This window comes from Rhinopithecus bieti, unplaced genomic scaffold (assembly GCF_001698545.2).
Source record: "Rhinopithecus bieti isolate Rb0 unplaced genomic scaffold, ASM169854v2 scaffold_1014, whole genome shotgun sequence".
Lineage (NCBI taxonomy): Eukaryota > Metazoa > Chordata > Mammalia > Primates > Cercopithecidae > Rhinopithecus > Rhinopithecus bieti.
The window spans coordinates 6,220,937-6,232,631 of NW_016803499.1; the positions used below are offsets into that span (position 1 = coordinate 6,220,937).

General features: G+C 59.5%; 1 protein-coding gene across 5 annotated transcripts in view; it reads left to right on the plus strand.

Moving 5' to 3' along the window:
- IGF2 (insulin like growth factor 2) overlaps positions 1-6,045 on the plus strand; it is a 26,927-nt gene extending 20,882 nt beyond the window's left edge. For 2 of the 5 annotated variants that reach the window (XM_017887747.1, XM_017887773.1), the window contains 3 exons: positions 2,470-2,632; positions 4,327-4,475; positions 4,769-6,045. In XM_017887747.1, coding sequence (XP_017743236.1) covers positions 2,476-2,632; positions 4,327-4,475; positions 4,769-5,005 — 543 coding nt within the window. In that variant the 5' untranslated portion in view covers positions 2,470-2,475 and the 3' untranslated portion in view covers positions 5,006-6,045. Of the gene's footprint in view, positions 1-704; positions 821-2,469; positions 2,633-4,317; positions 4,476-4,768 lie in introns of those variants that run through there. The other 3 variants (XM_017887738.1, XM_017887756.1, XM_017887765.1) reach the window with 3 other exon arrangements.
- Positions 6,046-11,695: the final 5,650 nt, after the last annotated feature.

The window sequence follows — 11,695 nt, forward strand, 5'->3', positions numbered from 1 at the left end:
TGGGGTGGGGTGGGGCGTCGGGAAGGGCCGAGGGCGGTGTGAGCTGTCTGCAGGGGCGACTTCCTGGTCGGTCTGTGGGTGCAGGGGGTGCTGCCGAACATGTGTGATTCGTGCCTTGCGGGCCCTCGCCCCCGGGGTGCTGGGTAACGAGGAGGGGCGCGGAGCCGCAGAAGCCCACCCTGGTATGTTGACGCGGTGCCAGCGAGACCGCGAGAGGAAGACGGGGTGGGCGGGGCCAGGATGGAGAGGGGCCGAGTTGGCAGGAGTCATGGCAGACGCCACATTCGCGATATCTCCCCCACACCCCCTCTGGCTCAGTCCGCAACATTTCCAAACAGGAGTCCCGGGAGAGGGGGGAGAGGGGCTGCTGGTCTGAGGCTAAGAAGGGCAGAGCCTTCAACCCAGAGAGAGGCCGGGGCCCCTGCCCAGTGGGCAGCGTGGAAGTTTCCATACAAGGAGGTGGGAAGGAGAGCCCCCCTTCACTGCCCTGTGCAGAGATGAGCTGGGGGTGCAGGATGGGAGCCCATGGCACTTTGCTACGGGATGGTCCAGGGCTCGCGGTTGGGGGTGCAGGAGAGAAGAGACTGGCTGGGAGGAGGGAGAGGGCGGGAGCAAAGGCGCGGGGGAGTGGTCAGCAGGGAGAGGGGTGGGGGGTAGGGTGGAGCCGGGGCTGGGAGGAGTCGGCTCACACATAAAAGCTGAGGCACTGACCAGCCTGCAAACTGGACATTAGCTTCTCCTGTGAAAGAGACTTCCAGCTTCTTCCTCCTCTTCTTCCTCCTCCTCCTCCTGCCCCAGCGAGCCTCCTGCTGAGCTGTAGGTAACCAGGACTGTGGAGTGAAGACCCCGCTGCCATCCCACTCCAGCCTGAGGCAGGGCAGCAGGGGGCACGGCCCACGCCTGGGCCTCGGGCCCTGCAGCCGCCAGCCTGCTGCCTCTCGGACAGCACCCCCCTTCCTCTCTCTTCCTCTGCCCCTACCCCCACCTGGTCTCTGCTTCCTCACCTGCTCCTTCCCTTTCTGTTCCTTCCCTTCGGCTCCCTCCTTGCCCAGCTCAGGGCTTTTCCTGGGCCCTCACCTGCTCCGCACCGCGGCATGCTTCCTACCCTGCTTTCTGCCGGTCCCCTGACCCGGACCTCCAAGTTCAGAGTGGTGGGGCTTATTGCGGAACCGCGGCGAGGGCTTGAGTGGCCAGCTGGCCGAGTGTGCTCTTAGAATTTGGAAGCGGGTGGCAGAGGGGGCGGTGAGGGGACTGGCTAGGGTCCAGTCAAGGAGATGACCACCTGGCTTTCGGATCGTCGGTGCGGCTGCCCACTGCTCTTTAGAGAGGGCATGCAAACTTGTGCTTCTGTCCCATTGCCTGCTCAGTCGCTCACATAATTTATCGCATCAAAAACTCCCCTGGGTCTGTGGAGGGAAGGCTGGGGCTGCCCGCCTGGAGGGCTCCACCTTCTGCAGGGGCAGGGCCAACTTGCTGTGGTGGCCCCCGGCCTCCCACCCCCGAGTTGGTTAGCGGCCCTGTGGCCCTGCAGCCTGTGGAGGGGGTGTGTCCTAAGACTGGCCTCCCCTTCCAGATTGCACTCAGGGGAACCTGTTGTCTGACTTCCCAGGTGGCCTGAGCTGGTCTCTCCAACTCTCACGGGGAGAGTTTGGTAGCGCAAATGGGGAGATATTCTGGAGGCCCCGGCCTTACTGGTTTGATTTGAGGCCTGGAAAGGAGGCTCTGGGCTTGTGTGTGTGTGTGTGTGTTTGGAGGTAGCCAAAGCAGACTAGAGTTGGAGAACTGGGTGACTGGGAAAACAAGGTTTTTAGAAGCATGGGTGATGTGGTTGTGCTAACCACTGGAGTCCTGAGCCAGGCCTGGCTCAGCGGCAGACTGGAAAGGTGGAAAAGCCAGGGGAGGGGGTGGGACTGGCCCAGCAGGACCGGCCTGCTGCTTTGAGGGGGATGGTCCTCCTGGACCCCCCCTGCTCAGCTGGGGGTTGTGGGGAGGAAGGGACTGGTCCTCTTGGATGCACATGGTCTGTGGGGTGGGGCTGTCTGCCATCTTGGCTGGCGCTGGAGGCCTGAGAAGTGGTGATGGGCCCCTGGGCTGGCCCTGCCCCCATGGTGTCATAGGACGGAGGCCAGGTCGGGTGTCCAGCCTGGGCCCCTGCAGCTGTGGGTGCTGCCGAGCTCCTGCAATAATGACCACGGAGATGGTCACTCCTCGTGTAAAATTACTAGTGCTTCTTGCACATCGAAGGAACCGGGCTCTTTCTGTGTGCTTCCAGACGCTTCAGTCTCCAGGCGGCCCTGCGCCCTCAACTTGGCATTGTGACCCGTGTGTTACTTTTGTAATGAAAATGATGTTTATGGGAAAGCTATGCTCTAAATTTTCAATTGAATTTGTAGGTTGGCCGACGGCCTCTGGTTTGGGCTGGGGCTTGGCCTGGCTGCCACGCTCACGCCACTTCTCTCCCGCCCCCAGATACCAATGGGAATCCCAATGGGGAAGTCGATGCTGGTGCTTCTCACCTTCTTGGCCTTCGCCTCGTGCTGCATTGCTGCTTACCGCCCCAGTGAGACCCTGTGTGGCGGGGAGCTCGTGGACACCCTCCAGTTCGTCTGTGGGGACCGCGGCTTCTACTTCAGTAAGTAGCTGGGAGGGACTTCCTCAGACCTGGTCAGGCCCCTAAAGTGACAGGTGAGGACGCTCAACCTCAAGCCAGGGGAGCACACTCCTAGGTCAGCGGCCCAGCCCCCTGCTCGGAGACTCTGACCTTCGGGCCGTGTTTCTGAGAACCTACAGGGTCCCAGGGCATCCACACCAGCTGACTTTCCCTTCACACGCTTCCTTTGAAGGGTGGGCCAGAGGTGCCCCCTAGACGTTGGGGGCACTCACGGGGGTCTCCCTTGGCGTCAGAATTTCTGTTGGGGGCCGTGAGCTCCCGCTGCTGAGGCGCCACACCCCTAGGGCAGGGCTTCAGGCTCTGGAGGAAGAGCCTGCCTTTCTTCCCGCACCTTTTGGACATTTTGACAAGGGATGTGCATTCAGTGAATGATCAGAATTAAAATCAGTAAAGTGATTTATAGAATTAAAATCAATAAAACAAGTGCAGTTGGTGGGTGGCAGGGGTGAGCGGTGCATGCGCCTCCTTGGGCCCCAAGGCCGCCATGGAGGGTGCCCACCTGCTGACCTCAAGGACGCTTCAGCCTTTCCTCATGTTTCTCTCTTGGTTTTCCGGCCTGGGGGTTGGCAGGTGGGTGCACAGCTCATTGTGCTTGAGACCCCGCCCCCAGATGGGGGGCTGGGTGGATGCAGAGGCAGGCATGGTGCCTGGGCTTGCCTGACGGGGCAGGGGAGGGGCCACTTCTCGCTGGCCGGGACCACACGGCTTATTCCACCTGTCACTCACCACGTGACATCTTTACCACCACTACTTACTCACGCTGTGAAATGGGCTCACAGGATGCAAATGCACTTCAAAGCTTCTCTCTTAAAAGTTCCTGCTGCTTGACTCTGGAAGCCCCTGCCCGCCCTGGCCTCTCCTGTGCCCTCTCTCGCCTGTCCCATTTGAGGATAGGAAGTGGCACTGCAGGGCCTGGTGCCAGCCGGTCCTTGCCCAGGGAGAAGCTTCCCTGCACCAGGCTTTCCTGAGAGGAGGGGAGGGCCAAGCCCCCACTTGGGGGACCCTGTGATGGGGCTCCTGCTCCCTCCTCCGGCTGATGGCACCTGCCCTTTGGCACCCCAAGGTGGAGCCCCCAGTGACCTTCCCCTTCCAGCTGAGCGTTGCTGTGGGGGAGAGGGGGAAGACGGGAGGAAAGAAGGGAGTGGTTCCATCGCGCCTCCTCACTCCTCTCCTCCCGTCTTCTCCTCTCCTGCCCTTGTCTCCCTGTCTCAGCAGCTCCAGGGGTGGTGTGGGCCCCTCCAGCCTCCTAGGTGGTGCCAGGCCGGAGTCCAAGCTCAGGGACAGCAGTCCCTCCTGTGGGTCCCCTGAACCGGGCTCACATCCCACACATTTTCCAAATCACCCCAGTGTGGGCCTTTGGTCCTGGTGGTGTCTGTCTGGCCATGGGACCAAGAGCTTGTGCTCATTTTTCATCTGAGGAAGGAGGCAGCAGAGGCCACGGGCTGGTGTGGGTCCCACTCTCTTCCCCTCTCACCTCTCTTCTTCCTGGGATGCCTCTGCCTGCCGGCTCTCACTTCCCTCTCCTGACCTGCAGGGTGGCCTCCTCTTTCCAGAGCCTGGCCTGAGGGTAGGGGTGGTTTGCTCCTTCTTCAGCCTCCTGGGGCAGGGGGCAGCGCGGTGCTAACACAGCTCTCTCTGTGCTGTGGGACTTCCAGGCAGGCCCGCAAGCCGTGTGAGCCGTCGCAGCCGTGGCATCGTTGAGGAGTGCTGTTTCCGCAGCTGTGACCTGGCCCTCCTGGAGACGTACTGTGCTACCCCCGCCAAGTCCGAGAGGGACGTGTCGACCCCTCCGACCGTGCTTCCGGTGAGGATCCTGGGCCCCTTCCCCGCTCTCTAGAGGTAGAGATATAGGGCTTCGGGCGCCCAGCATTTCCTGTGGCCTCTGGGACCTCTTGGCCAGGGACAAGGACCCGTGACTTCCTTGCTTGTTGTGTGGCTGGGGAGCAGCTCAGATGCTGGCTCCTTCTGTCCCCCTGCCTGTGGACGTTAGCTCGAGTCACTGATCAGTCCCAGGGGTGACCTGTCAGGTCAGGCGGGTGGCTCAGGCGGAAGAGCGTGGAGAGCAGGCACCTGCTGACCAGCCCCTTCCCCTCTCAGGACAACTTCCCCAGATACCCCGTGGGCAAGTTCTTCCAATATGACACCTGGAAGCAGTCCACCCAGCGTCTGCGCAGGGGCCTGCCTGCCCTCCTGCGTGCCCGCCGGGGTCGCGTGCTCGCCAAGGAGCTCGAGGCATTCAGGGAGGCCAAGCGTCACCGTCCCCTGATTGCTCTGCCCACCCAAGACCCCACCCACGGGGGCGCGTCCCCAGAGATGTCCAGCAATCGGAAGTGAGCAAAACCGCCGCAAGTCTGCAGCCCGGCACCACCACCCTCCAGCCTCCTCCTGACCACGGACGTTTCCATCAGGTTCCATCGCGAAAATCTCTCGGTTCCACTTCCCCCCGGGGCTTCTCCTGACCCCAGTCCCCGTGCCCCGCCTCCCCGAAGCAGGCTACTCTCCTCGGCCCCCTCCATCGGGCTGAGGTCCACAGCAACATCTTCAAACATGTACAAAATCGATTGGCTTTAAACACCCTCTACACACCCTGCCTCCAAATTATCCCCAATTATCCCCACACATAAAAAAATCAAAACTTTAACCCCCTCTCCCCCCACCACAACAACCCTCTTAAAAATAATTGGCTTTTAGAAGCACCAGAAAAGCTCAGAAATTGGCTTTAAAAAAACAACAACCAAAAAAAAAAATCAATTGGCTAAAAAAAAGTATTAAAATGAATTGGCTGAGAAACAATTGGCAAAATAAAGGAATTTGGCACTCCCCACCCCCCTCTTTCTCTTTTCCCTTGGACTTTGAGTCAAATTGGCCTGGACTTGAGTCCCTGAACCAGCAAAGAGAAAAGAAGGGCCCCAGAAATCACAGGTGGGCATGTCGCTGCTACCGCCATCTCCCTTCTCATGGGAATTTTCAGGGTAAACTGGCCATCCCAAAATAGCAACAACCCAGACTGGCTCCTCACTCCCTTTTCCATCACTAAAAATCACAGAGCAGTCAGAGGGACCCGGTGAGACCAAAGGAGGGGAGGACAGAGCATGAAAACCGAAATCCATGCAAATAAAATGTAATTGGCACAACCCCACCCCCAAATCTTATATCTCAATTCCCATCCTAAAAAGCACTCATACCTTACGCATCCCCGCAGCCACACGCACGCAACACACAGCACACACACAAACACACAGCACACACACAGCAAACACACACAGCATACACGCATACACAGCACACACACACACACACAGCACACACACAGCCCACACATGCACACAGCAGACACACAGCATACACACCACAGCCACACACACCACAGCACAGATGCAACACAGAAACAGCATACACAGCCACACAGCAGCACACACGCAACACAAAGCACAGGCACACAGCGCACACCACGCACACACAGCACACGCCACACAGCCACACAACACAGCGCGCACACCAGCACACATGCATACACAAGCACTGCCACACAGCACATACAGCACACCAACACAGGCCACACAGCACACATGCATACAACAAGCACTGCCCACACAGCACAATACACGCAGCACACACAGCACACACAGTCACACAACACACAGCACACATGGCACACACAAGCACCCACCTGCACACACACACGTGGGCACAACGCACACCCCCACACAATTTGGATGGAAACAATAGCATATTAGCAACTAACGATATCGCTACAGATCAGGCCAAAGTCCTCAGATTCTCCCAAACTGTTTTCATGGTCTGAGCCCGCTCCTGTTCCCCTCCTCCACTGCCCCTCAGCCCGTCTGGCCCCGCTCTCAGAGGAGGGGGCCAGGTGGTGCCTTGAGTGTTGGCGGCCACGGCGTTTGGGGATCCGCCCATAGGGTGGGGCGGGGTGTGGTCTCAAGCGTGATTCCATCTTTCCACCATGAGAGAGGTGCCCTCGCGAGCTGGCCTCCTTGCGCCTGTCCCCGCGGCCCCAGTGGGCCACGATGCCCGTGCCCACCATCCCGATACACCTCCTGTGTGTCGGCCCAGCCAGGAGTGAAGGAAGGAGGTTGCCACAATGGAGGGGATTTGAGGAACCAAGCAGACATGCCCCCACGGTAGCCCCTGCCTCCCTTGTGTGCTCCCTGCAAGGAAAGATCTTGGGGAAACCCCCACCGAGCACCCTAGGGATCATCTTGGCCATCTCCTGGGGACCCCCCAAGACATGCGGGTCCTCAGGGGCCGTGCACTGAAGCGGGGAGTGTGGGAAGTCTGGCGGATTGGGAAGGGGTGGGTGGGGGCAGTGGGGGCGGGTGGGGGGCTTTGGGGTAGAAAGTGGTCGCTGGAGATTTGGATGGAGCGTCGGGAGGAGTGACAGCAGACTTGCACAGAGAAATTGAACCCCAAATTTCACGTCATGACTAATTTCCTCTTTGTTTCTTGGGCATTTTTTCTTTTTTTTTTTTTTTGATCCCTCCTTAGCTTTATGCGCTCAGAAACCAAATTAAACCCCCTCCCTATGTAACAGGGGGGCAGTGACAAAAGCAAGAATGCACGAAGCCAGCCTGAGACCACCACGTCCTGCCCTCCGCCATTTATCGCCCTGATTGGATTTTGTTTTTTATCTGTCCCTGTTGCTTGTGTTGGGTTGAGGGTGGAGCCTCCTGGGGGGCACTGGCCACTGAGCCCCCTTGGAGAAGTCAGAGGGGAGTGGAGAAGGTCACTGTCCGACCTGGCTTCTGGGGACAGTGGCTGGTCCCCAGAGGTCCTGAGGGCGGAGGGGGGAGTGGGCAGGGTTCTCCTCAGGTGTCAGGAGGGTGCTCGGAGGCCACAGGAGGGGGCTTCCGGCTGGCCCAAGGCCGGCCGGAGGGGAAGGGGCTGCAGGTGTGTAAACAGGATTCCATCAGGCTGGTGCAGGGTGGCCGCCTTTCGCACACTTGAGGAGCCCACCGCTCTCCCTCAGTGGCATCTTGCCCGCCCCTCAGCACCCTGCCTTGTCTCCAGGAGGTCCGAAGCTCTGTAGGACCTCCTGGGCGCAAGGTGGGGTGAGGTCGGGGAGTAGGGGGGTCAGGCGGGTCTGAGCCCACAGAGCAGGAGAGCTGCCAGGTCTGCCCATCGACCGGGTTGCTGGGGCCCCGGAGCCCGCGGGTCTGGCGATGCCGAAGCAGCCACCACCGCGGCGCCTAGGGCTGTGGCAGGGACTCGGCCTCTGGGAGGTTTACCTCGCCCCCACTTGTGCCCCCAGCTCAGCCCCCCTGCACGCAGCCCAACTAGAAGTCTAGAGGCCCGAGGCTTCTGGGTCCTGGCGACGGGGCTGGCATGACCCCGGGGGTCGTCCATGCCAGCCCATCTCGGTCGCAGAGGGTTCCTCGGCAAGTGCCCTGAGAGTGGGCCATTCGGAACATTGGACAGAAGCCCAAAGAGCCAAATTGTCACAATTGTAGAACCCACATTGGCCTGAGATCCAAAACACTTCGAGGCACCCCAACTTACCTGCCCATTCGTCGGGACGCCCACCCACCCAGTGTTACATTCTGCCTCACCAGAGTGGGTGTTCCCCGGGCCACCTGCCGACTGACCCCTTGCGTCCCCAGGTTTGCAGCTCTCCCCTGGGCCACTCACCATCCTGGCCCGGGCTGCCTGCCTGACCTCCGTGCCTGGTCATGGCTCTCCATCTTATCTCCTCCCCGTGTCCCCATTGTCTTCAGCGGGGGCCCCCTCTTGGGTCCCCTCCTCTGCCATCAACTGAAGACCCCCACGCCAAACACTGAATGTCACCTGTACCTGCCGCCTCAGTCCACCTTGCGGCCCGTGTTTGACTCAACTCAGCTCTTTTAACGCTATTATTTCTGGCAAAATCCCATGCTTGGGTTTTGTCTCTAACCCGTTAACGCTTGCAATCCCAATAAAGCATTGAAAGCCATGATCTTCTGAGTGCTCCACTCTTTGACTAGGGTACCGGATTGCGGGAGGGAGGAGAGGGGCTGAGCACCTGGGAGCGGGCAGAGGGGCATAGGAGAAGAGGGGAGGGGAAGGAAGGCCTTAGGGGTGTGGACACCTCCCTCTGTCCCCTGATCACACACATGGGAGAAACGAGAGCGGTTGGAAGCCAGACTCATACTCATGGTTGTGCACCTGAATCCAGGGGGTCTGGGACAGTTTCAGGCCCCAAGTTCTCAAAGATGGGGTGCCACAAGGGTAGGAACCTGGGGGGCTTTTCAGAGAAAAGCAAAGTACCATCACTCTACCAACTCCAGGGAATGCCCCTCCCCACCAACCTTGGAGGACGGGGCTGGGCAACCTCGGAAAGGTTTTGGAAACTGTAGCTATTGCTGGAGATGGGGGCTCAGGGCCACTCCCACCCAGGCACTCAGCCCCCTTCCAAGATTGAGGCTGCCCATATGTCAGTACCACTGCCTCCTGCCAGGGCTGAGCCTATGCCCACCTGTCCCAAGGGTGCTGGCCTCTAGCTTTCAAGGGTCCCTGAGCATGGGAGGAGGGGTAGGCTGGGCTGCTGGGAGCCTGGCCCGGCCTCTTCTCTCCGTCCCCCTCCAGGAACTTTCCAGCAGCCTTGGGCAGTGGATCTGCCTCTGCCCACCCCACTGTGGGGATGGAGGGACAGGGGCACCACAGTGGAGCCCGGAAGCATACCCCGGGCCCTGCAGCCTTCTGTGCTGGGCAGGCAGTGGGGAGGGGCCTGACTGGGTTGGGGGCATGCTTGCATCCTGGCCCCTGGGGATTCTGCCCCTGGTCAAGCCCTGTCCCTTGATGGCTGCCTCTGTCCCTAGCATTTCTCCTGTGCCGGGCACTGGAAGGTGCTGGGCTGTCACCCAAGCCTCTGGGGCCTGAGGACACATCTACACAGACGCTGTCACTGCCCACACCATCTGAGAACCACTCCAAGGGAAGGGAGAGGGTAGGCAGTGGTTTGGGGAGTTGCCTGGAGGAGGTGGGATTAGCCTTGAAAATGAGGAGGGCTGGGGGTTGGAGAAGAGCAGATTGGATGTGGGGGGCACCATGCCCTTCCCGGGCTGGTCCCTGGCTCTGTACCTCAGTGCTAGGGCTAAGCGGGAGGGCCCAGGGCCCAGGTGGCACTGCTGACCCCCAGGGAGTCGGGGTTGCTCTGAGGCCCTTCTGTAGGTGTAGATGGAGCCCTAGTCCTGTCCACCTTCCTGAGGCCAGGTGGACCTTCTTTCCCTGCAAGCTCAGGAAGCCCTGCCCCGTGCCCCTCCCCCAGCCCTGCAGCCCCCTAGGCCCATGCAGGGCGGGCCTCATGGTCTCCCTTCCTCTCTGGATCTGCTTCAGGGCCCAGCCTCCAGCCCCATGAGCCTGGGCCTTCCTGCTCTTGCCCGCACTGGCCCCAGATCACTTCAACACTGGTTCTCCCCGAACCCTGGGCCTGCTCAGCCACTCCTGCCCACGCCCGGGAGCTTCTCTGCAGCTTGTTTCCTTTCACTTGCAGCCTGGCTGCCCTCTGCTTACCCAGAACCCTTGTGACCTCTCCTGACCTCTCTGCAGAACTAGGCAAAGCCACTCACCCCAGTTCTCTCGGGATTAGCCTGGTCTCTCGCCACCCACTCAGGGCTGCCCAGCCTTCATCCTGCTCCCCGGGGCCCAGCCTCATTCCAGGGGTTCTGAGACTGCAGGGCCCTCTCTTCTCCCCTCTCCCTGCTTTGCAAATTCTCAGTTCATCCTGGCAGCTCCAACTCTCCATCCCTCCACCCATCCCTCCACCCATCCATCCCTCCACCCATCCCTCCACCCATCCCTCCACCCATCCATCCACCCATCCCTCCACCCATCCATCCACCCATCCATCCACCCATCCATCCATCCATCCATCCCTCCACCCATCCATCGACTCATCCACTTTCCCACTCACTCACTGACTCGTCCATCCACTCATCCATCTACCCACCCAACCATCCACTCACCATCCACCCATTCACCTGTTTATCCATCCCCTCCAGCCACTTACCACTCACTCACCCACTCATCCATCCATTTACTCACCCCTCCATCCACGTACCCACTCATTCATCTATTCATCCATCCTCCACCTACTCACCCACTCACTAACCCACTCACCCATTCATCCATCTTTTCATCCACCCGCCCAACCATCCACTCACCCACCCATCCATCAATTCATCTATCCCATCCACAAACACCCCACTTACTACTCACTCACCCACTCATCCATCCATTTACTCACCCCTTCACCCATCCACCCACTCATCCATCTATTTATCCATCCCATCCACCCACTCACCCACTCACCTACTCTCACCCACTCATCCATCCACTCATCTATTCGTCCACCCAACAATCCACCCACCCAACCATCCACTTACCCATCCATCCACCTATTCATCCATCCCATCCACTCACTCATCCACTTAACCACTCACTCACCCACTCATCCATCCACCCACTCACCCTCCCATCTACCCACCCACTCATCTATCCATCTACCCATTCACCCACTTACCCACTCACTCACTCACTCACTCACTCATCCATCCATCCACTCACCCTCCATCCACCCACCCAGTCATCTATCCATCTACCCATTCACCCACTTACTCACCCACTCATCAATCCATCCACTCACCCTCCATCCACCCACTTAACTCTCACTTACCAATCATCCATCCATCCACTCACCCTCCATCCACCCACCTGGTCATCTAGCTATTCACCTGTCCATCCACCCACTTATCACTCACTCACCCACTCATCCATCCATCTACTCACCCTCCATCCACCCACCCGGTCATCTAGCTATTCATCTGTCCATCCACCCACTTACCACTCACTCACTCACTCATCCATCCATCCACTCACCCTCCATCCACCCACTCAGTCATCTATCTATTCATCTGTCCATCCACCCACTCACCCACTTACCTCTTACTCGCCCACTCATCCATCCATCCATCCACTCACCCTCCCACCTACCCACCCACTCATCTATCCATCTACACATTCACCCAC